This window comes from Cucurbita pepo, chromosome 13 (genome assembly GCF_057944985.1).
Source record: "Cucurbita pepo subsp. pepo isolate OVF chromosome 13, ASM5794498v1, whole genome shotgun sequence".
Classification (NCBI taxonomy): Eukaryota; Viridiplantae; Streptophyta; class Magnoliopsida; order Cucurbitales; family Cucurbitaceae; genus Cucurbita; species Cucurbita pepo.
The window spans coordinates 11260293-11283850 of record NC_141810.1 but is presented as its reverse complement, the minus strand read 5'-3'; the positions used below and the strand labels follow the sequence as shown (position 1 = coordinate 11283850).

Sequence of the window (23558 nt, the reverse complement as noted above, 5' to 3'; positions counted from 1 at the left end):
TTCGCTAAATTATAGAAAATACTCGTAACCTTAAAAAAAGAATATTAGAAAAATATAATTACCGTGAATAAAAATCATAAATACTTTTACGGGATATTGTAAGATTTTATACTTTAACGAGACGTGTTGGATCATGTTTGTTTGTTAAAAAAACTGGTTAAGTAAAAAAAAAAAACGTTAAGACATTTTGATTTTTTTTTTTTTTTTTATAGTTAAGGGTATTAAGGTAATTTTTGAAAGTTCGAATATTTTTTATTGAAAATTTTAGGGTAATTTTTTTTCTTTTCTTTTAAGTTGATGTGTCTTAATTAATTGGTATATAATTTAGTTAGAGTTGCTAGGATCCAAGGATAAGATGATCCACCCTATGTTGAGTTGAAAAATAAGTAGAGAATAATCAAACATGCATTGATTTACGTGTGTACTAGACTACCAATTTGAACATGACTCAATGATAATTAGTATGTGCTTTTGTGAGATCTTACATTAATTGGAGCCTTATATGAGTGTGGAAACCTCTCCTTAGTAGACGTGTTTTAAAACCATGTGGCTTACGGCGATACATAATGTGCTAAAACGGACAATATTTGCTAGCGGTGGGTATTATTAGGGTGTTCATATGACTTGATCACCCAAATAACTTAGACTACTCAATTCAAACCGTAAGAGTTGGATTGGGTTGAATTAGCTTTTTTTTTTTTTTTTTCGATTTAGGTTGGGTTAATTCTACGAGAATTGAAAATTTTAGTTTTGTTTGTGGGTTTGAACTTATTAATAGTGTCAACTCGATCGAAAAGTAGAGTTCACAATCCAATACAGCTTTACCCTATTTTTAAAATTGTTATAAAAATTAATAATATTTAATATTTATAACCGATGTTAATGATGAGTTGTGACTCGTGAATAAATATAATTATACTAATATTAATAAAAATGTTATAAAATAATCAGAATCCGAGCCTCTCCCATATTGTTAAACTCTAAATGATTATGATTTTTGGAAGAGCTTAAAGCTCCAAAGTTGCTTAGTTAGTATTTATTTTATTTTAAGTTTGGTTCAATTTATGTTATAGTAAACCAAATGAACATGTTTTTAATGTAACAAATTGTCTAAGTCAAAGAAAATCTTGTTGACTTAAAAAACCTAGTAAGACAAATAATACCTAGGTAATTATGAACAACATTTGTTTGCTTTCGTCGAAACAAGACATAACATCACACTCTTGCAACTTCGAGCCACATAGGAATGAAAAGAACTTAGGTCGGGTTGGTGAGCTTTAGGTCCGTGTCAATTTTGTTCCATAAAATGCTACTTTTGTAACAACTTTAAATTTCTATATACGTAGAGTTGCAACTAACGTCTTGTGTTCATCATCTATATGGAAATATAATTCTTAAAAGAAAACGTTATCTTTAGTATAAATGTTGAAAACATTTAAAACATACTCTTTTCTGGAAAACACAGTAATAGTCTTACGTGTTTAAATACAAATACTGAATTTAGAGAAATTAAAAACAAATACAAAATAATTTAAAATCGATGAAATGCAAAACAACTACTAGGAATTTAAATATAAGTCTACCTTATGTACGTGTCACAGTCTCTACTCACGATGTCACCATCATCCGAACATGTGCGCCTTACATTTACCTAAAAAATGATGTGGCACACGTCTAGAATAGTTCGAAGAATACTCAGTAAGTGACTCCACTATAGGGGTCCATGCAAATACAAACACATGCAATCATGCTCTTGTGACCTATCTCTATCTCATCTAGGGGTGACCTCCAGTCTTGGACTACTATGGATATGTAGTATTTTCCTACACACGACCCACATGTGCGAGTGTGAATTCCTAGGGGCTTGCACATCCCTTGAACCCTCTCTGGTCAAGCTACTTTATAATAACGCCCAGAGGTCAGCGGAACCCCTTGGTGTCATGCTCTCCATGAACACCCTCATCATCATACTGTGCGCGTCCACACTCATCGTTTCTAGGAAAGTATCCCTATGCAAGAACATACAACATGCATGAGGTCTCTCTGATTTCCATCTTATATCTCTTCTGACACAACCCTCTAATCTCATGTCTTTGCTACATCTAATCTCATCTCTTTGTTACATTAAGTAACACATGTTCGTTGGATATTTATATTAATATCATTTTCATGCTCTTTGGGTTGTGTCCTATGTCGGTCTATCGACATGATGCAATATGGCACTCATCATCATATAATATGATATGGAAAACATCAACATATTAAGACAAATATAATGCAATCATCATATTCATCATATTGTCATGTGCATCAAGCATATCAAATACGTTATTCATCGAAATATATATTACGCACATCATAAAGCATCATAACTCAAGCATCATGACTCACACATCATCATATACTAGTATACAACATGATACAATACAACTCATACATCATAAATTGTAACTCATACAATTTCTAGCCTATCCTATAGTAAGACCACTTACTTGGTTGGCCTTAGCCGAAGTTTTCCCTAATTATGCTAAACGTAAGCTCCCGTTCCACGAGAACTACTCCAAAGGTTGTTAGAGTTTGTTTCCTATCACACCGTTCGTCACTTTTCGTTAGTATTTCACAATTAAATTAATAATTAATTAATTAACGTGAAATACGACCCCAAAATGACCTCAATTACCTTAATCGGGGCTAAAAGCAGGTCCGAGAGGGTAAGAAAGGTGAAAATCGGGCTAAAATTAGAAAAATCGAGCCAAAGTAGTCGAGGTAGCCACTGGAAGCTGTGCCACACTGTCCAAGCCACTCAAGCCGAAGGTCTACTTGCGCCGCGACTTGACACGTGGCAGCATCAGAGCGAGTCATGTCAATGCAAGCGTCTCGAGTCGAGGCTTGGTTTAGGTTTGCTCGCGGGTCGTATTTACGGCTGGGTTGCTGACTGGGTTTCTGTTCGCGAGTGAGTTTGGCTACGAGCTGGTTTGGTTAGGCCGAGGGAACTTGGGCCTCGGTTTTGCAGGTTGGACTGGCATCTGGCTACTAGGTTGCGATAGGTTTGGGCCTGTAACACCCGCTCATCGACAATACGATTAACAGGAGTTACCATCGACACTGATAACAAACTCTGACAACCAATCATAAATTTCCGAACATTCCAATAAAAACATTTCAATAACATTAAGTAAAATACTAAAAAAAAATTATGTTTAAAACGTTATCAACCAACAAAAATCTTAACAACGAAAACATATTTACATAAACAGACTCAGACATGGATTCCCAGTAGTCTCTAGCCCGCTGGTCTCGTCCTCGGTTGACCTGCATCATCTAAATCTGAAAAAGAAAAGTTATAATAATTTTGATGAGTAATTAGATTACAGTAGCTAACTTTATCTTTCATGAGTTCATAACTAATCTTTCTAGGTGTTTTAAGTTTTATTCGCCATTGACTCCTAGTTTCTCTTACTAGGGTCATCTGTTCATTAATGAGGTATCTCAGCTACCTCCAGCTTAGGTTACTGACTCTCTCTCGATATGCTTATCTAGAATTTTCGGACTCGTATGTAAGACTCGCTCTCCGTCAAATACGATCCGTCTACTAATTTTTCTAGCAGCCTGTTTATCTCATATACCAACGGACAGGAGTACTCATGCTCCCTGACTTAGCACACAACGCGTTGGTCAGGAACTCCGCAGGAATTAGTAGACTATCATACTCATATAAATAAGTCATGACTCAACCACCAATAAGCATACCCTAGAGTCATATAACATTTCCATTAACATGCATAACATACTCACATTTACTGCATGCTTTCATCCATTTATCATGTTCAACACATAGAAGATTCTGACAATCATTTATATCATGCTTACATCACAGGCAAGCAGTCACAATATACAATGAACATTCAATATCATCAAAGCTCATCTTAACATACTAGGCTCTTAATCAGGTAAACAACATACTCACATGTTATAAAGCAAGTTAGGAACTAGTTCAAAGATCGATATGCTACTTACTTGGTTTCGAACTCCTTTTCCCCCTGAATACACGTTTAATAGGTATTCCAACACAATTCCTTCCTATTAGACCTATATTTTACCAATTTCAACATAAGTATAGACCAATTTTGATAGAACAGGTCAAAAGAAGTCAAAGGGGACAAACCGGGAGCCAAAATAACTTCTCACGCGCCAACACAAGTTCGGGGGGTAATTTCTCACGCGCCTGGTCCGCGCACAGACGCACTCTCACTAGCGGCCTCCCACGCGCCTCGCGTGTACGACAAGCGCTTCTTCTTCTTCCTTTTGGTTTCCTGCAATTTTTCAACTTTCCTATTAATGCCCGTTATGTCCCGAAGCAATATTCCATCTCTACGGCTCGGATTTCGTTCTGACTTCTTCTACAACTTTATAGATCTCCTAATTACGGTTCTAACAAGCCCTATTTCATAATTTATTATGTAATATGAACCAAGATATCGAGATTTAAAGGTTCGGTGATATGGGTTTTTCGTTACCTTCGAATAACCGGCTGATTCAGCTCGTGGCCGTATCCCCTTCCTCAAAGGATTCCTCAGCAACAACCTCTCTTCCCTTACGCTCGATTGACCACCAAACTTAAGCAACCCAAACTCGAAATCTCAGAATTTTTTTCCTCCTCTGTTTTCTGAGTTTTCCTCTGTCCGTTGCTCTTCGTTTTTTTCTTTTTAAAGCCTAATCAACTCCCTAATTCGCTTCCACACCCTCTAGCAAACCCTTCATCATTCCCACACCTTCAGCCTACGCGTCCATTCTCCCTTATCCTCCTTTACAAGGGCTGCTTGACGCAGCTGCTGTGTTTTCGTTTTTATTTATTTATTTATTTATTTATTTATTATTATTATTATTATTATTATTATTAACAAACACAACCACAAATAAATACAAAATACATATTATCATTACTATTTTAGGTTATTACAGGGCCTCAGGTATCTGATTTGGGTCCAACCCGATCCATCAGATTTGTCTTCCTTACCTGACTCAGTGCAATTCTCTGGCGCCATTTTCTCTCTCCTCTGTGCGACGGTTTTCGACGTCGTTTCACATCCTTTTCCTCTCCCTATCTCTCTATCGCCTCCTCCTTCTCTCTCCCACGAAGTTTCGTGGTTGTTGGACGTTCGTGGAGGTAGATCGAGAATTCTTCCACAAATATGATTTTCGAATTCCCTCTCCAACGGTGACAACGAGCACAACGTGAATCCTCTCTTGGTGGATGTACTAAGGTGAGTGAGGGCTTTTGATATGCAGTCATAAATTTGTATTAAAAAGTTTCCATGTATAAACTTTACAACAAAATGTTACAAATAGGGATTAATATGGTCTCTTTTGAAAAGTAACCGTTAAAATTGGCATTTTGAAAGTACAATGATCAAAATGAACAAAGTTAAAAGTACAATAACAGATGGACTAAATATTAAAGTGAAAGTGTGGACGACAACTCCAGCAATACAAAGCAAAGCGCAAGGAGAAAATTTAAGACTTAAAAGTATATATCTAGAAATTAGAGAGGAGTAATTTGGTCGAAAGGCTAGAATAAGCTAACCCCATTCAAGCCCGTTTAAGGTGAGTTTTGTCCAAAACAATTCGATTTTTCATAAATGAAATCCGTCCCTTAGAACAACGATAAATGGGTCAAATTCATGAGTTTCAAAATAGAGTCCATGTACTCGATCTAAGTATGAACTTGTAGATCAACGCATAGGATAGGGAAGGATCCACGAAAAGAAAAATATGTGTAGATAAAAAGATATAGATCCTTAAAATAAAACCAGTGAACTGAACTTAATTTATATTATGAAAAGGCTTCTTATTTTTTTTTTCGTAAAGGAACGGGAAAAGGAAGGGATAGAGAAACGCTCTCCTCGAACGACATAAATACATACATACATACATATATATACATACATACATACATATATATATATACATACATACATATATACATTCATACATACATATATATATACATACATACATACATACATATACATATATATATATATATATATATATATATATATATATATATATATATATATATATAAATGGTTAAAAATTAAAATATCGTATTTAAAATCTGATATAAATTCGGAATTTTTTATTTTATTTTATTTTATTTTATTTTATTATATATATATATATATTTTTTTGGAGATTTGGAGAAAAAAAATTTATCTTTAATATTTTTCTTTAAAAAGTTAAAAAAAAGGAAAAAAAAAGGGAATATCCAATTTGGAGGACTGTAGCTGTGCATATAGTGGCGTTCCGCTCTCATTTAACGAACCCTATGCTGAGTTTCTGAAGCCCTAGCAAGCGATGGCTTCACGCAGACTATTATCTTCTCTGCTCCGATCGTCTGCACGGCGGTCTTCTTCCAGATCTCCGATCTCATCCCCCAACCCCAGGATTCCATTGTCTAACACTTCTCGCGCTTCCCCTTATGGTTACCTCCTCAACCGTGTGGCTCAGTATGCCACCTCCACCGCTGCGGCTTCACCGCCGTCCCCACCGCCATCCACTAATCTGGACGCGGGAAGAAGTGGCAAGATCACCGATGAGTTCACAGGAGCCGGTGCGATCGGACAGGTTTGTCAGGTGATTGGAGCCGTCGTCGATGTCAGATTCCATGAAGGGTTGCCTCCGATTTTGACGGCTCTCGAGGTGCTTGATCACTCGATCCGTTTGGTGCTGGAGGTGGCGCAGCATTTGGGAGAGAATATGGTTAGGACTATTGCTATGGATGGGACGGAAGGGCTCGTTCGAGGGCAGAAAGTGCTCAACACTGGTTCTCCTATTACTGTAAGATATGGTTTTGACTGTGCTAATGGTACTGATTTGATGAGATTTGGGTTGATTTTCTCGATTATTGTTGTCTATTGTCACTATCTTTCTAGTTTGTCTGGATTGATTAAAACTGAAATTGTGTTTGTCTGGGATGTTGAATTGGAAATGGCTAACAATTTATAGATCCTCACACTCCCACACGCTATTCTCTTCCATTTTGTATCATTGGCTTTTTCATTGTTAACATCAAATAAATTTTGCAAAAAAATCAGTTCAGTTTCACCTGCTTGAAACTTAAAACACTGATAAATCTATCACTTGCCAATAGGAGGAACCCGAATGGTATTAGTAGGTGTAGTCCCCATTATGTTGTACTGTTGGAATTTTAATGTGTGCAACGCTAAAAATTTCCCCGTTGTTGGATCTCAATCTGCGCATTTTCATGTGAATGATGGTGGAAAAGTGATTTTATCTCGACTTGTTTTTCAAACAGACATAGTATGGCAATCGGTATATACGTGAACTGAAGATGGTTTTCATGTTTATGTGGATAAAATAATGTTCTTAAGACAATTAGTGCGTTCGAATCTAATCTTCTTATCATACTTTCTTCCACTTGCAGGTTCCTGTTGGTAGAGCTACTCTTGGACGTATTATAAATGTCATTGGAGAACCCATTGATGAGAAAGGCGACCTTAGTAAGAATCTAGGATATGCTATCTTACTTTTCAATGTTTTGAGATTACATGGTACAGAATTTGACAGTGTTAAACTGTTTGAACAGAGACCGACCACTATTTGCCTATTCACAGAGAAGCCCCAGCCTTTGTTGAGCAAGCAACTGAGCAGCAAATTCTCGTAACTGGTATTAAGGTAAGTTTCCCTAGATGGAATATACTTTTGTTATATTTTCTTGTTCCACTTGAACTCAAAACTAGATTTGTTATGTATTAATGTTGCCATGATTCTCAGGTTGTTGACCTTCTTGCTCCATATCAAAGAGGAGGAAAGATTGGGCTTTTTGGTGGTGCTGGTGTGGGAAAAACTGTGCTTATCATGGAACTCATCAACAATGTTGCAAAAGCTCATGGTTTGTTTTTGTTATAACAATGAGCAGGTGTTGATTTGATGTGTCTTGACGAATCTGATGTCACATTCTCTATTTTAACAGGTGGTTTCTCAGTGTTTGCTGGTGTCGGAGAACGCACTCGAGAGGGTAATGATTTGTACAGAGAAATGATTGAGAGTGGTGTCATTAAGCTTGGTGATAAACAGGTAACAGGGGGCATTCCATTATAATTCTTTTGTGTGTTGCATCTTATGACTCACAAATTATACCTTCTTTTACACTTGAATTATTATTTTGGTTGAATCTGTATTGATGGTTGATACATTTCTTTTGTTTGACTAGGCTGAGAGCAAATGTGCTCTTGTGTACGGTCAAATGAATGAGCCCCCTGGTGCACGTGCTCGTGTTGGTCTTACTGGACTGACTGTGGCTGAACATTTCCGTGATGCTGAAGGACAGGATGTGCTTCTTTTTATTGACAACATTTTCCGCTTTACCCAGGTAAATTTGCTAGAACAAGTGATCTAACAGGAAATATCTATTATTTTGAATTAGACTGATTCTTGGAATGATAACACGTCATCATGGCACTTTCACCATCTTGCAGGCTAACTCAGAGGTGTCCGCACTGCTTGGACGTATTCCATCTGCTGTCGGTTACCAACCAACCTTGGCTACTGATCTTGGAGGCCTTCAAGAACGTATTACCACCACTAAGAAAGGATCTATTACTTCTGTGCAAGCTATTTATGTGCCTGCTGATGATTTGACTGATCCTGCTCCTGCTACCACTTTTGCTCACTTGGATGCCACAACTGTGTTGTCGCGTCAGGTATGACAATTTAAAGATTCTATTCTCTATGATAAATGAAGATTTGTCAAGTTTCGTAGCTGACTTTCCAATTGTATTACTATTATTGTTCTTTGTATAGATTTCAGAGCTTGGTATCTATCCTGCTGTGGATCCTCTTGATTCTACATCTCGTATGCTCTCTCCTCATATTTTGGGAGAGGATCACTATAACACTGCTCGTGGAGTACAGAAGGTTCTTCAGAATTACAAGAATTTGCAAGATATTATTGCCATTCTGGGAATGGATGAGCTCAGTGAAGATGATAAGTTGACTGTTGCACGTGCTCGCAAAATCCAACGGTTCCTGAGCCAGCCTTTCCATGTTGCTGAAGTATTTACTGGGGCACCTGGCAAATATGTGGATCTGAAAGAGAGTATTGGCAGTTTCCAGGTACCTTCCTGTTTCTTTGCATTACCTTTCTCATGCATATTTGATTTCTTAATTTCCTTATTTGTCTTATAAATTCTTGGGTCTTTGATTTCTTGCGTCTCCTATTGCAAAGTTTTTAAATCCCTTTTTTTTTTTTTTTTTTTCTCTTTTTATCTATGAGTAGCCCAGTCGCTAAGTTATTTTTCTAAAAATAAGAAAACTTGGCCTCTAGCTTATAAAGTAATTTTTGAATATTTGTCTAATGTGTGAACCCAATTCTGGATTTAATTGATGTCGGGTGTTAGATAATTTTCCAGCTATTCATTGTGGGAAATAATCTTCTGTCATAGCAAGAATGAGGAGATTGAGCTTATGGTTGCTAGTTTGTGTCTGATAACTAGATTGTTTGATGATTTGTTACATAAATTAGCCCTGTTCTCAGTAACCAACTCATGTACCAAACCTAGGGTACATTAACTCCTCTTTTTTTCTTTTCTTTTTTCCAACCAATGAACCACAAAGACCGTAGTTACAATTTTTTCAACCCTTGGTCTAAAAATGCTTTACAATTTCAAGATTGTTGGCTTTCCAAAATCGTGAATCAAACATCTTCTGGGTTTTATGGTGTAGGAGTAGGTATGTTTCTGTCTTGTTTGTCTTGGACTTTGTGAATTTATTCTTGCTTTTTGTACACCTTTGCTTGGAGATACAAAAAGTTATGAACCCAAACCGGAGGTTGTATCATACTTTGGAGGTTTCTTTTTGTAAATAGTTTTAGATTAAAAAAAAAAAACCCTGAAAAAGGGCTCGTCTGATAATAGTTTCAAATCCCCCATCTGAAATGTGTAACAATGCATGCCAAATTCATTAGTAACGGGTGCTCTTTTCTACCCTTCTTGTTTGACAGGGAGTTTTGGACGGTAAGTACGACGACCTCTCCGAACAATCATTCTACATGGTTGGAGGAATCGAAGAGGTCATTGCCAAGGCTGAGAAGATCGCGAAGGAATCCGCTGCCTAATTATCATCAATCATTGTCGTGGTCGTATTTCACAACTCCCCATTTTTCTGTTTGTCATGGCGTAGATCAATAATAATGTAGTAGGCGATGTTGACAAATGTTGTCTGTCTATCAACAAAGATTTTCATTTATATATATTTTTTTTTTTGGAGATGTAATGTAGCAAGGTCTTCCCTTTGCCATTTTAGTGTGTTGAAGAGAAACGAAAGCCCCACTGGCCTGCCCCTTGTTTTTATTGTTGTTTGAATAAGGGGGAAAATGGATTCAGGACTTTGTATATTTTCTTTTCCCGATCAATTCCAAAACATTGGATGAATGCAGCAGTTCACAAGTTATTATGTTCATCTCATTGTTGCCACAGAATTAGATGTTCTTTCCAATCTACACATCTGTGTGTGTTTGGAAATGTTGCTGAATGGCAGAACGTTCATTCCTCTAACCCAACTACGACACCCATACCCAACACCTGTTGATAAAAGGTCGAATTTTGCAGGGCACGAAATGTCAGATCAAATCCGTTCAAGTTCGCCTAAGAAAAGGGAACTTTTGAATGTGGTGCTATGGTTATTAAAAGTACAAATTAACAAATAGGTTATTAAAAGTACAAATTAACAAATATATTTTGATAATTAGTTGTAGAATAAATGAAGGCATTTATGAATAATAATTTAGGTGAAATAATATTCAATCAGTAGCTATCAAAATAAATTTCTTGAAATTGGGAAATTGTGTTTTTTTTTTCCTTTCGAATTTTCATTGTTTGGAAACTTGTTCTATAAGTTGACTTTTATTATTATTATTATTAATTAATCAAATTTAAGATAAATTTTAAAAAATAATGATCAAAATAGAAACAAAATAGAAACATTAAACCCAAATTATCCTTCTTATAGAATGCCTTGGCCAAAGACATGTTAATCACATTAGATCCCTAGTCACATTAAAGCTCGGTAGTTGATGTTTTATTATATTCAATCATGTAACGAATTGAATTTTAGAAAAATATTTTTTTATCACATCGAGAGATTAAATTGAAATCAATAGAATTGACGTTAATGAAGTTTCAATTCGAGTGAATTAGATTTATTGATTATATAAAGATAATTATATTTTTGAAATTTGAATGAAATATTTTTAATTTAATTTTTTTATATGATAATTTAGTTTAACTAGTTAGCACCTAGTTAGATTTTTATATGATAATTTAGAATTAGTTAAATTTTCGACATAACAAAATTTTAATAAAAAATCTATTCATAAGATTAAAAATAACAAATACTAACCGATGATAGTTTAACTAGTTAGCACCTCCACGGACTATCTTAGATTTAATTTTTTATCAACTAAAAAAAGTTTTAAATAATAATAATTGGAAAATTAAAAAAGAAGTTAACAATTGAAAAAAAGAAAAATTAATTTATTCTAAAAAGCTCTTTTTTATTTTATTTTTTTAAGAAAAGAAAAAAAGAATTTCTAATTTCCTTCGTGAAGAAGAAAATTAAAAAGAAAAAAGAAAAAGAAAAACAATAAAAACGAAGGCTTTGAAGAAGAAACTAGAAGAAGTAGATTCAGTCAATCAAGAGGCCTCTCGTCTGCCTCCATTTCCGAAGCTTAGAATTTATCGAATCGGAAAAAATGGCCGGTTCGGCCTCATCCTCATCGGCCGGCACCAGTTCCAACATCATGCTCGCCATCTTCGAGAAGAAAACCACTCAACTCGATCTCTACCGCCCTCTTCGCAACTACATCGCCTTCAATTACTCCGAGCGCGACGCCCAGAACCTTGAAGACGACCTTCAAACCCTCAAGGACTACCGCTCCGATCTCGAGCGCCAGTCCGATCCTTCCCCCACCGCCCGTCGCGATCTCCTTCAGAGCTACTTCAAAGCCCTCTGTCTCGTCGAGACCCGATTCCCGATTTCCCCGGATAAGGACCATGTCAACACCATCACCTTCGTCTGGTACGACGCCTTCAAGCAGAAGCAGAAGGCTTCTCAGCAAAATATCCACTTAGAGAAGGCTGCGGTTCTGTTCAATTTAGGTGCGGTTTATAGCCAGATTGGCCTCTCGTTCGATCGCGCTACCGTTGAGGGGCGTCGCCAGGCCTCGCATGCGTTTATTGCGGCGGCTGGGGCGTTCGCCTTCTTGAGGGACAATGCGTCCACCAAAGCGTCGATTGGTAGTTCTACGACTGTGGATGTTTCGGTCGAGTGTGTCGGTATGTTGGAGAGGCTGATGTTAGCGCAGGCTCAGGAGTGTGTATTTGAGAATACGATTGCGAAAGGCAGTACGCCTGGTGTTTGTGCAAAGATCTCTCGGCAGGTGAGTGTGTGATTTTGCTCGGTGTATTGCTCTTGGACTTTCTGATCATCCGTTCGGTTGCAGAATGTTGTTCGCATTTGGTTGCGGGTGATCCATTCAAATCCGTTCATGTGGAGAATATGATAGATTTGAACCCAATTAGTTGTAGTTCAATGTTTCATTTTTGCTAAATTTACCATACTTGTGGAATGAATTAATTCTTTCATTGTCATTTGAAACTCCCGATCTCAATGTGTTCATTAGCGTGGTGATTTGCACCTTCAAATGTTCTTATTATGCATTCTGCTGAAGTAATTATGATTGATGTGTTGGCAGGTTGGTTTATACTATGAGGAAGCTTTGGCAGCCCTCAATTCTCCACCTCTTAGCCAGCATTTTGATAAGGCCTGGATAGCTCATGTGCAGCTGAAAGCAGCTCTGTTTTTCGCCGAAGCTTGCTACAGGTACAGTTTAGAGTTGCACGAAAATGAAAATATTGCTGAGGAAATTGCTCGGTTAAGGAGTGGAATTAGTGCTTTAACGGAGGCTAAGAAGTCATCAAAAGGTGCTGCGGTGCAGCTTCTTGATGCTATTAACAAGTTAGAGGCCAATCTTAACCGTAATTTGGAGAGAGCTGTGAAGGAAAATGACAGAGTCTACCTCATGAGGGTTCCTAATCCTAGTACTCTGCCTCCTCTCCCAGCTTTCTCCATGGTGAAGTCAATGGCAATGAATGAAGTGTTGGACGCAAGCAAGGAAAAGATGTTTGCTTGTCTTATTCCAGATAGCAGTGCTAAAGCTCTTTCTAGGTACACTGAAATGGTTGATGACATTATACGAACACAAGCTGAGAAATTGCAACAAGCAAGTGAGCTCACCCGCGTAAGGCTCAAGGAAATGGACCTTCCGGAATCTATTCTTGCCTTGGAAGGAAATTCTTCCTTGCCAACAGATCTTAAAGAAGATGTTGAGGCAGTGCAAATTAGTGGAGGCCCAATAGGTTTGGAGGCCGAGTTACAACAACTCAGGGATCTAAGAAGAGTAAACAGTGAAATGCTAGTGCAGATTGAGGAGCTCCTGCAGAAAGAAGCAAGAGAGGATTCCCAATTCCGAAGTCAATTTGGGACTCGATGGACTAGGCCTCAGTCCAGTACATTGACAAAGAACATACAAGATAGATTGAATAGATTTGCTGGTAACTTGAAGCAAGCTGCAGAAAGTGATGCCAGGATTGAGCGTTCAGTGAAAGATCATTCATCTCTCTTGTCAGTTCTTGATCACCGTCCAGTATGTTCTGTTCATAATCTTATTTTCCTGTTCATTTCGTGAATTCTTTTTGTAAGTGCCTGGCTTATTTTGTGGCTCCAAACTATACCCTCTTTTAATAGAGACATGGACTCCTCACTGAATATGTATCTCATTGACATCTGTTAACTAATTATAATATTTGGTGAATTTACTATTTTGTTGTTACTTTGTGAAACGAGGAATAGACTTCTGGATTTTTTTGAAGGAACTTATCATCTACTTTCTTCTTGTCATTTGCTGTCAGTAATCGTTATTTTTAGACCATGTGCAAGTTTTTTGGTTAATTAGTGTTGTGGCGTTTTTATCTCAGGTAGAGTCTGCTCTCCCAACTCTTGCTAGGCCGATAATGTCTTTGGATGCCAATGAAGATGCTATTCTTGGGACCCTAAAGCAGAGCTTGGTACCTTATTCTTATATTTCTTTTTCATGCTTTCTATTTTCCTTTACCTGGCTTTGAATTATTTTATCCAAGTGCTTATGCATAAATAAATTTTTTCCGAGTTTCTTGACCTGTAGATTTTTTAAGATTAGACCGTAGCTCCCAGTTCTAGCTCTGACAGAAGATGTTTAGCTAGTAATTGCTGGATGTAAAACAGAAGTCTTTGGTGTATTTTTTTCAGTTTGACAAATGCTTGATTTTTGTTTCCTGCGCATATATTGTGAATGATTCTTCTGTCTGAACGGATGGTCAAAAGAGCAAGTGGTAAATATATCTTTGGAGTAATAGGTTGAAACCATGTGGCCCCTACCTAAGATATTAACAATCACACGTTTTTTTGACGTCAAATATTGTAAAGGTAAAGGGCTATCCTTTGAGATTAGTTGAGATTGTGTACCATAGTCCAAGCACCTATTAGTTATGGAAAGAAAACCACACTTTTTGGAAACTTGTCAATTTATGTCGTCACATAAAAGAATTAATTTTGTTTACTCTTGTTTAATGTGCATTGTAAATGTTGCATGTTCTGCTATGCAGAGGCAGTTGGAAAATCTTGGTGCTCAACGAGCTGGTCTTGAAGACATGCTTAAAGAGATGAAGAGGAAGGTATAATATCTGCACTTTGTTACTCAACATATTTGCTTTTGAGTCTAATTGTCTGCACTAGAGATGGTCAATTCCTTGTGTCCCTCTTATCTCAATAGCTAATGAGGCTTATGGTTTCACATTGTTAATTGTACATTTTGATACAAAATAAGAATTTTTTCTGAAAGTAAATAAATAAAGACAATGATTGTATGAAAAGAACTTTAAGAATCGTATGAGTGTGTGTATGTTTGACTTGTGAGAAAGTGTATATAGTGACAGATTCTAGAAATGGGAGGATTGGCTAGGTATCAAGCAGGCTTGGGTAGCAAGATATGAAAATTACTCACCAACTCACCCCTATCAAAAGAAATGGGTCATGATAAATTCTCCAAAGTTAGAAATATAAAAAAGACGGTTAGATATACAAGCTCTAGGCCACTTATAATTACCTTAAATCCTTCAAAGCATTTTTAAAAAGAAACAAATTAGAGCTATTACAACCAGACCAAAAAAAGATACTTAGGTAGGGGATAGGCAGGGTTCCTAAAGAACTATGAAGAAGAGCCTTGTATCCCTTATAATCGTCTGCTGGTTGTAATTACAAAAGATTTAGTGTGGTTTGAGCACCACCAAAAGAAACACGCTTCACACTATTATAAAGAAGAGACAATTAAGGAAGCTTGTCCTATAAAAATCTTTGATTTCTTTTTCTTCCATAATTGCCAAAAGATCTCTCTAGCCACACAATTTGAGAACATTCTGGCTTTGCCTTCAAAATACCAACCTGCTAGTCTCCATTAGTCAATCATTCATGCTTCTTGGGACACAAAGAGAGAGACCGAATCCATTCTAATAAAGTATCAACTTCTGGAACTAAAGGAACAATGAAGGAAAATATGATCCATAGATACTCTTAGGGACAAAAAGTAACAAACCAAAGCAAACCATAGGGGACAACGCTCAATTTCAGAACTATCTTCAAAGCTTCTCATTTGTATCGAGGTTGGTGTCGAGGCTTATGTGTGTAGCATAATGCTATTGGCAAGTGTAAACCTTCATGGAAAAAAATAAAGTTTAAGAAAGAAAATATATGAAAGATGAACAAGGTTCAAATATTGGTCTTTCAACATAGAGTCAATACTCCACAAAATAAGAAAACATGATTCACTTCAACAAATCAGTTCTTTAAGGTATTTACGCATCTTCAGAGGGGGAAGTTTGACCCTCAAACAAGAAATATTGGCCAACCTCGACTTTCAAACAAGAAATATTGGCCATCCTCCCCATCTATTATCTATCAATTTTTTCCATCCCCACAAAGATTTCAGCAGCCATTGAGAGACTTTATCCAATTTTTTCGTGGAGAGGCAACAAGGAAAACGGTGGATCTCATGTTCTTAGATGGGAAAAAATCAAGCTCCCTTGGAGGAAGGAGGCTTAGGCTTAGGGATTATTTCCCTAAACCAGAGAAATATATCCTTGATAATAGATGGCTTAGAAATTTTTAAGTATGAAGGGAGCGTTTCCTAGGCGGGAAAGCTTCAAGGAAGGTGCAGGGTTTAGGCGTACCTTTCCAACAAACTAAGCGATGCACAAAGATTGTGCCTAGACTTTCAAAACATACCAAGGACCATCTTTATTGGGAATTTTTATCCAGGAAGGAGGGATCTTCGTGCTTAGAGTTTGAAGTTCTAATCCTTGTGAGAAGTCACATGCAAATTCCTTTTTTTTTTTTCTAATTGTTTTGTTAATCCCTCCTCCAGCATCCCACTTTTTTCCTTGTTGTAGAAGGTTTAAATCTCCAAGAACCCTAAGTATCTTGTCTAGTAGGCTCTTCATAGCTGACACCACAGATCAAAAAATTATGGGAAGGTCATCATCATCGATAGGATTGCAATGCTGTATCCTTTCTAAGAGAGTGTTAGATGGCCCTACTCACCTTTTGTGGTCTTGTGATTATGCTTCGACATTGTGGATTGGTTTATTTCATACCTTCAACATTAGTATGTTTCGTCTTGGAGTTTTCAGTTCCATGATTGGGGATACAACGCTCATTCATCCTTTCTTTCAAAAGAGTGGTTTACTGTGGTGAGCGGGCATTTGTGCTTTGCTTCGGGGTCTTGGGGGGAAAGGAACAATGAAATGTTTAGAGGGGTGGAATGGTCTTGGTAGGATGTTTGGTCTCTAGTTAGGTTTCATACCTGGTGTGAAAGGACTTCTGTAATTATCGTTTACAGTTTCATCTTGCTTCACCAAAGCCTTTTCTTTTGTTTGGCTCGGTTTGAGTTTTTATTTATTTATTTTGTAACGTCTCTTGTATTCTTTCATTTTTTTCTCAATGAAATCTCAGTTTAATAAAACAAGAGGGAAAAAGAAGAGAAAAGGGGACCATAGTATACCAAGAACCACAAAAAGATCTCCCGTTTTTGAAGTCGTGAAATTCCAAACAAGGTTCACTAATAGGAATTTCCAATTAAGAGTTGTATAAGTAAATTGTAGACATTGTGTTAGAGTAGTGTGCCGCTATATAGTTATAATGTTGTTCATTCAAGGAACAAAATTCATCTGAGATGGATCTTCTACCAAAAAATGGATCTACCTAGCTGAAGTCAAATGCCTCCCAACTTTTGTTTCCATAAAACTATGGGCAAACTGGCATCTAAATGCATGATTTATGTTGTTTCCACCATATCACGTCCAATTCTGAATTTGCACTAGTATGGCGTTCTGTTCATAGTATTAAAGAATATTACTTATTCTTTTTATAAATTTTGTTGCAATACAATTATATCCTATTTTGGTTTTGTCTAGTGTCAGATTTAAGGCTTTCAATTGGGTGTTTGTTTCCAAGTCGTTTTTTTGTATTGTTAGTTTGTTTCTTTGGATGACTTCTTCCTTTTATTGCACTTTTTTTTAATGCAATTTGTATACTTTCATCTTCTAATTGAAAGCTAGCTTCTCTTGAATAAAAGGAAATTATATTTTACTTTGGTTATTTGCTCTCAAATCCAAGTTTGTATATGAAAGTAATAAGTTGTGGGAGGGCAGTTTGAATGTGGGTGCTGTTCTTATTTTACCCCAAAGGATCTGTATTCTTTCATCCTCTTAATGGAAGCTGGTATCTCATAATAAAAGGAAATTTATATTTTATTTTTGGTTGTTTGCTCTCAAATCTCAGTATTGATATGAAAGTATGATAACTTGTGGAACATCTGCTAGTTATTCTAAGTTGTCAATAATTTTGCATTGATGTGTTCGTCAAACAAATGATGTCATTGTCTCTTTTATTCTGCTTCAGGATGATATACTACCAAAATTGATGACATCAACTGGGTCCTACGAGGATCTTTTCAGGAAGGAGATATCCAAATATGACAATATCTGCGAGGAGATTTCTCGAAACATTGAAGCCCAAGAACAATTGTTGTTGCAAATTCAGGTTTATTTCTCCTCCTGTTGTATTTTCATGTTTTTAGAATTTACTTCAAGCTGTTATTGTGAACGAATACCTTGTCCAACAATAGTTCTATGCAATGTTGTTGGAATATAGATAAGACCTTGTTGGATTTGTGAAACTTTTTCGTTTTTATGTTTTTGAAAATAAAAAGTACAAGGAAAATGATCATTTGTTTGGTATACTTATTTTCAAAAATAATTTTTAAAAAAGCTCGTAAAATAGCCTATTTTCGAAAACAAAAAATTTATTGTTTTCTTTATTTGAATTGTTTTAAAAAAAGTTGCGAAAAAAAAAAAGAGTACAACACCTCCCCATCAAACAAGGAAGATTTCCCTTTTTCTTCAAAACCCAGTTGCCCACTACTCTACGTACGGGGGTCGACCTCATCAATTTGTATGAAGAAATTTTTATTATAAAAGCCAAAATAACAAAAATCAACGAACCAAAGATACCAAATTTTTTTGAAAGATGCATGGGGCTGAACGCGTAATTTAACAAAAGCTAGAGGATTAAAATTGAAAATTTGGCAGTTTAAAGTTGAAAGGATCGAAGGGGGAAAATGGGTAAAATAAGCTTTTAAAAATTCAGGCTCAAAATATAATATTGATTAAAGTTAAGGGACCAAAATTATATTTTAAATAGATTTCAGTAAAAGGTTGATCTGAAGATAAAATTTTGAATATTGTATGATTAATGTTGTATACGGTTATATGATTTCTTAAAGAACATTATCCAGAATATGATTTATGTAGATGATTGATCTGAATTAGTAATTGGTTCTGTCATTGTTTTCCAGGGCCAAAACAATGAGTTTTCTGTCATCTTTAATCTAGAAGACTACAAAGGTATGTTTTGTGTAGTTGAGGATTTATTAACTCTAAATGATATTTTCATTTCAACTGTGCATATTAGAAACTATATTTTTTAGAACTTAATTTCATGGTTATGGATGTAATTGAAGTGAAGGATTATTCTCTCTTTTGTTCTGTGTTTATTCTTGGTTGGCTTGTTAAAACTCTTTCGTATTGTTTTTAAGCTCTTGGAATTTGGAAAATTACGTGGTAGATTTTTACTTCCTTCATGTGTCTTTAGTTCGCAGGTTCGGAATATTGATAATGATGAACCTTTTACTTTGTCTATTTTTCATCTCAATTCAAAAAGATCTAGTTGAACTCGCATGTTCTCACGTTCTGATACGTGCATCTCATGAAACTGTGTGGACTGTTTTTTCTTTACTTCCTTCGTGTGTCTTTAGTTCACAGGTTCGGAATATTGATAATGATGAACTTTTTACTTCGTCTATTTTTCATCTCAATTCAAAAAGATCTAGTTGACTTCTCATGTTCTCATGTTCTGATACGTGCATCTCATGAAACTGTGTGGAATGTTTTTTCTTTTTGATGAGAGCTTCTCTGCTTATTGTGTTGGCTCTTTGTCCTTCATAAATTCAATACTCAATTTCTAATCTTAAAACGTCCATTATCCTTGGTAACTTCAGAATGCTAGGTTCTACATAATAAAGAACTTAGCTCGATAGTTCTTTATTATTTCATTTTTTCTCAACAGAAGTTTGATACTTTATCCTAGAAGAAAAAAGTTTAAACCTTGTTTTAGTCCCTAATCTTCCAAGTTTCAAGTTTCTTCTACTTTTGTCATTCAAGATGTGTATTTAAGTCCTTAAACTTTCTAAGTTTTTTCTACTTTGGACCCTGAACTTTTGAAATATTTATTTTAATCCCGAAAATTTTAAGAACAATCATTTTGATCCTTGCTATGTTACTTTCATGCCTTGAATCCGCTTTGCTCTATGTTTATTTTTAAATTATGGCTCGAAATTAGGCTTGTATTAACATAATAGTACACATCCTTGAAGCTAAGTCAAATTTAAATAAAAACTAACGACCAAAATGGTTATATTTTTTAAAACTGAGGGAGAAAAATAGACATTTTAAAAGTCTGGGGATCAAAATAGAATAAATTTGAAAGTTTAGGAACTAAGAAGACATTTTGGAAGTTCCAGGACCAAAATAGGATTTAAACCAAAAAAATATTAAGACTTAGAAGAAATGGGTTCATGTGATAGTGTGACTACATAACTCTAATTTAGTATTCTGAGTTTTCTTGCAACCAAATGTAATAGGGTGGACCATGTTGTTTGGTGAGAGTAGTCGAAGTGCATGCAAACTGGCGTGTGCATTCAAAGATGTTATAATAAATAAATAAGAAAATATTAAATTTCCAGGTCATATTAAAATGTGAGTTTTGCATGGCTACGGTAACTTATTCGTCTCGAAAGAGCTCTCGTAGGAAATTTGGAAGTAGTCCCATTGATTATCAGACAAACATCCTCGAACAGGTCCTCAAATTATTCTGATATAGGACATGAAATGTAATTTCAATTTTGATGAAGTTCTGAAGTTGTTTTGTTACTTAATTGTTGCATCTTCTTGTTATGTTTTCATGTTTTCTGGAGTCCATATCTGCTGTTGCAGACGTTCAGTGACTTGATTTCAGTCGCATTTATGGTTTAATTTAATTACGTCCATTTGTGTCGTAGCTTCTGATCTATAATATGTCAAATTGCTCAATCAGCCACTAGTTATATTCTGTTTCTTGCCCTCTGGTTTCATTCCCTTCCGTTTTGTTTGTTTCAGCATCCCGTGAAAGATGCTACAAACAGATTCAAGCTGCAGTAGCCAAGTACAGAGAAATCAAGGAGAACATCAATGAGGGATTGAAGTTTTATGTGACTCTTCAGGTAAGAAGTATCTGAAGTTCTTCCCTTGTGTTCCATTGGGCCAAGGTTGAGGTTTTTTTAGTTATATATATATATTAAACGTAATATCTTTGAACTGGTTTCGCATTGGACATCCTTGAAAGAAAGGGTATTGTTAGGCATCACTTTTTGTATCTGTTTTCTTGAGCTTAGACGTTGATCAACTTTTACTTGACAGGATGCAATCACAAATGTGAAGCAGCAATGTAGCGATTTTGTGATGACGAGAAACATCCAGTGCCGTGAAATGATGGAAGATGTCCAAAGACAAATGGCTGGCCTCAGTTTTCAGGACAGTAAAACCTCAGGTGGTGGCTATAACACTAACTATCTTTCTGTAGGATCCCACAATCAACGGTCTCACTCGTCGTCACAATCGGATGTTCGCCCACCTCAATCTTACTACCAACCACCACATGAGCAGTCGCCCATTGGTGGGTATGCTCAGCAACATCCCCAATCCCATCCCCAACCCCATCCCATGTACAGTTCCGCACAGCAGGCACCCCCTTCCTACCACTCCTCTCCTGCTCCTGCACCTACACCAGGTACTAGTCCCTACCCACCTCACCCTCAGGCACCTCAACAACCTTCAGCGAACCACGAGTATGGCCAACCTGCGTATCCTGGGTGGCAAGGGCCATACTACAACGCCCATGTTCCACAGCCTGGATCTATGCCTCGGCCTCCTTACACCGTCCCGAACCAGTATCCACCACATCAGCAAGGTGGTTACTACAAGCAACAATAATCAGCATCCGATACCCTCTCAGCTGTATGTTTTGTCTGGAAAGTGATTTGTTTCGAAACAATTGTCTTGTCCCTTTGCTCGGATGGATTTCATTTTAGATTGTTTTTCATATAGCTTACATCTTTTTGGATCTCCGATGCTTATCGTCTATTTTCTTGCAGAAGGCGTATGTGTATTCTGTATTTCAGTCGAGAAATTTTTCTATGTATAGATTACTATTTTCCTGTTAAAGATGTAAAGTACAAATGACTGGGCATTTTAAGTAATAACAACAATAACAGAATGTGTTGGAACGAGTTTTATTTAATACTTTGTTTCAGTTGCATCTTTATTAAGGATAAAAATGAATAATGCTTACCTCTACAGATGTAGTTTCAGACTCTCCTATTGACAGATCATTTGAGATTTAGTATGTGCTTTTTCTTTTCTCCTTTTCTTTCTTTGTTTATTTTCTCATGAGTTCTCATCAACCTTGAAGTTTATGTGATAAGAGCTCAAAATGAGGGACAGTTTACTGTGTAAGGATAATCCATTCATGGTAAGAGGATGAGTTTGTAAGAGGTAGCTATCGAGGAGTAGGGTTCATAAATATATTTAAGACGGTTTGGACATCGGTCTTATCTAATAGCTCGTAGCTCTTATCCAAGAGTTCTTATCCAAGAGTTAGTTCAAGAACGATACTAGGTCGGAGATTTAACTAGAGTGAGTTTGGTCTAATCCATGGTATATCAAATGATAGAAATAATAGCTATCAAATTGATTTGCTGATCAATTCAAACTCGATCAAAATGAACATAATATTAAGAGTAGTCTATTAAATATCAATTCTAATATTAAATAAATAAAAAAAAGAGAAAATGATTGACAAATGAAATGAATATATATATATATATAGACCTACTAAATAAAATATTAAAATTGAAGAACCAAACTTCATAATTCTCAAAGAAAATAATTTTTTTAAAAAACATTTGAGTTTTTTAAAGTCATTTGGACTAATGAGTCGCACCCGAATAAGACCTAATCAAAGTCAATTTGGACCAACCAATCCTAATGAAAATAAATACGCAATTGTCACATAGTTTCTTGGAAACAATCAATGAATTTTTTGGTTGGAATTTTGAAAATTTACATTTTCTATTATTATTTTCCATGTACAATTTTTCTTACCGAATTTGAAAGCAAAAATTTAAAATATATATAAAAGTTGCAATTGAGACCTAAAAAATATAATCTTGAATGCGTCATAGAAGACATAAACTTGAAAAGAAGCAAGAACACAAAATATTGGAAGAGGGAGAGCCACACAAACAAGAAGTAGGCCAAAGCTGTGAGCCATGGCCAAGACATTGGTTCCCTCATGTTTCTTTGTACAAACCACACACTTGGCCCCACTCGACTTCCCACTACTCGAACATTATTCACGTAGGATCCACACTTAATTGCCATGTCAGTAGCATCAACATCCGTGTTCATCACTACTTTGACCCGACTCACCACCCGAAAATATTATTCGAAAAGACTATTACAATAAGACTATCGATTTGATTCTTTTTATTCCAGTCTAGCAAATTAAAAAATATCTAAATATTAGAATTAGGTATATTCCATACCATTTAAAAATCAACATATTTTTAGACAATTTATATAATATATATATATTTTTATATATAGTAACTTGATTTTCAGAATAAAATTAATAATTATATTTGCATGCCATAATAAATTATGATACAAATAATAGTATTATATAGAAGGTGGACTAAGTTCCATATTTAGTACCACCATTTTCTATGCCAC

General features: G+C 36.0%; 2 protein-coding genes across 2 annotated transcripts; both read left to right on the top strand.

Moving 5' to 3' along the window:
• The first annotated feature begins 6307 nt into the window (after positions 1–6307).
• Positions 6308–10482, top strand: LOC111808668 (ATP synthase subunit beta, mitochondrial). Its single transcript, XM_023694784.2, has 9 exons — positions 6308–6840; positions 7448–7523; positions 7610–7698; positions 7798–7915; positions 7997–8100; positions 8237–8395; positions 8502–8726; positions 8827–9138; positions 10025–10482. Exons 1-9 carry the CDS (start codon positions 6358–6360, stop codon positions 10136–10138), a joined length of 1680 nt encoding a protein of 559 aa, XP_023550552.1. The 5' UTR covers positions 6308–6357; the 3' UTR covers positions 10139–10482.
• Positions 10483–11677: 1195 nt separating this feature from the next.
• On the top strand, positions 11678–22065 carry LOC111808531 (Endosomal targeting BRO1-like domain-containing protein). Its single transcript, XM_023694576.2, has 8 exons — positions 11678–12460; positions 12776–13726; positions 14058–14147; positions 14724–14792; positions 18073–18213; positions 19028–19076; positions 20886–20989; positions 21186–22065. Exons 1-8 carry the CDS (start codon positions 11774–11776, stop codon positions 21756–21758), a joined length of 2664 nt encoding a protein of 887 aa, XP_023550344.1. The 5' UTR covers positions 11678–11773; the 3' UTR covers positions 21759–22065.
• Positions 22066–23558: the final 1493 nt, after the last annotated feature.

Bases quoted from the DNA above. Each gene is read 5' to 3' on its own strand.
- LOC111808668 (XM_023694784.2), top strand. From the start codon at position 6,358: ATGGCTTCACGCAGACTATTATCTTCTCTGCTCCGATCGTCTGCACGG. The intron at 8,396-8,501 runs GTAAATTTGCTA...ACCATCTTGCAG, and splicing joins ACATTTTCCGCTTTACCCAG to GCTAACTCAGAGGTGTCCGC. The intron at 8,727-8,826 runs GTATGACAATTT...TTCTTTGTATAG, and splicing joins CAACTGTGTTGTCGCGTCAG to ATTTCAGAGCTTGGTATCTA.
- LOC111808531 (XM_023694576.2), top strand. From the start codon at position 11,774: ATGGCCGGTTCGGCCTCATCCTCATCGGCCGGCACCAGTTCCAACATC. The intron at 14,148-14,723 runs GTACCTTATTCT...TCTGCTATGCAG, and splicing joins GGACCCTAAAGCAGAGCTTG to AGGCAGTTGGAAAATCTTGG. The intron at 20,990-21,185 runs GTAAGAAGTATC...TTTACTTGACAG, and splicing joins AGTTTTATGTGACTCTTCAG to GATGCAATCACAAATGTGAA.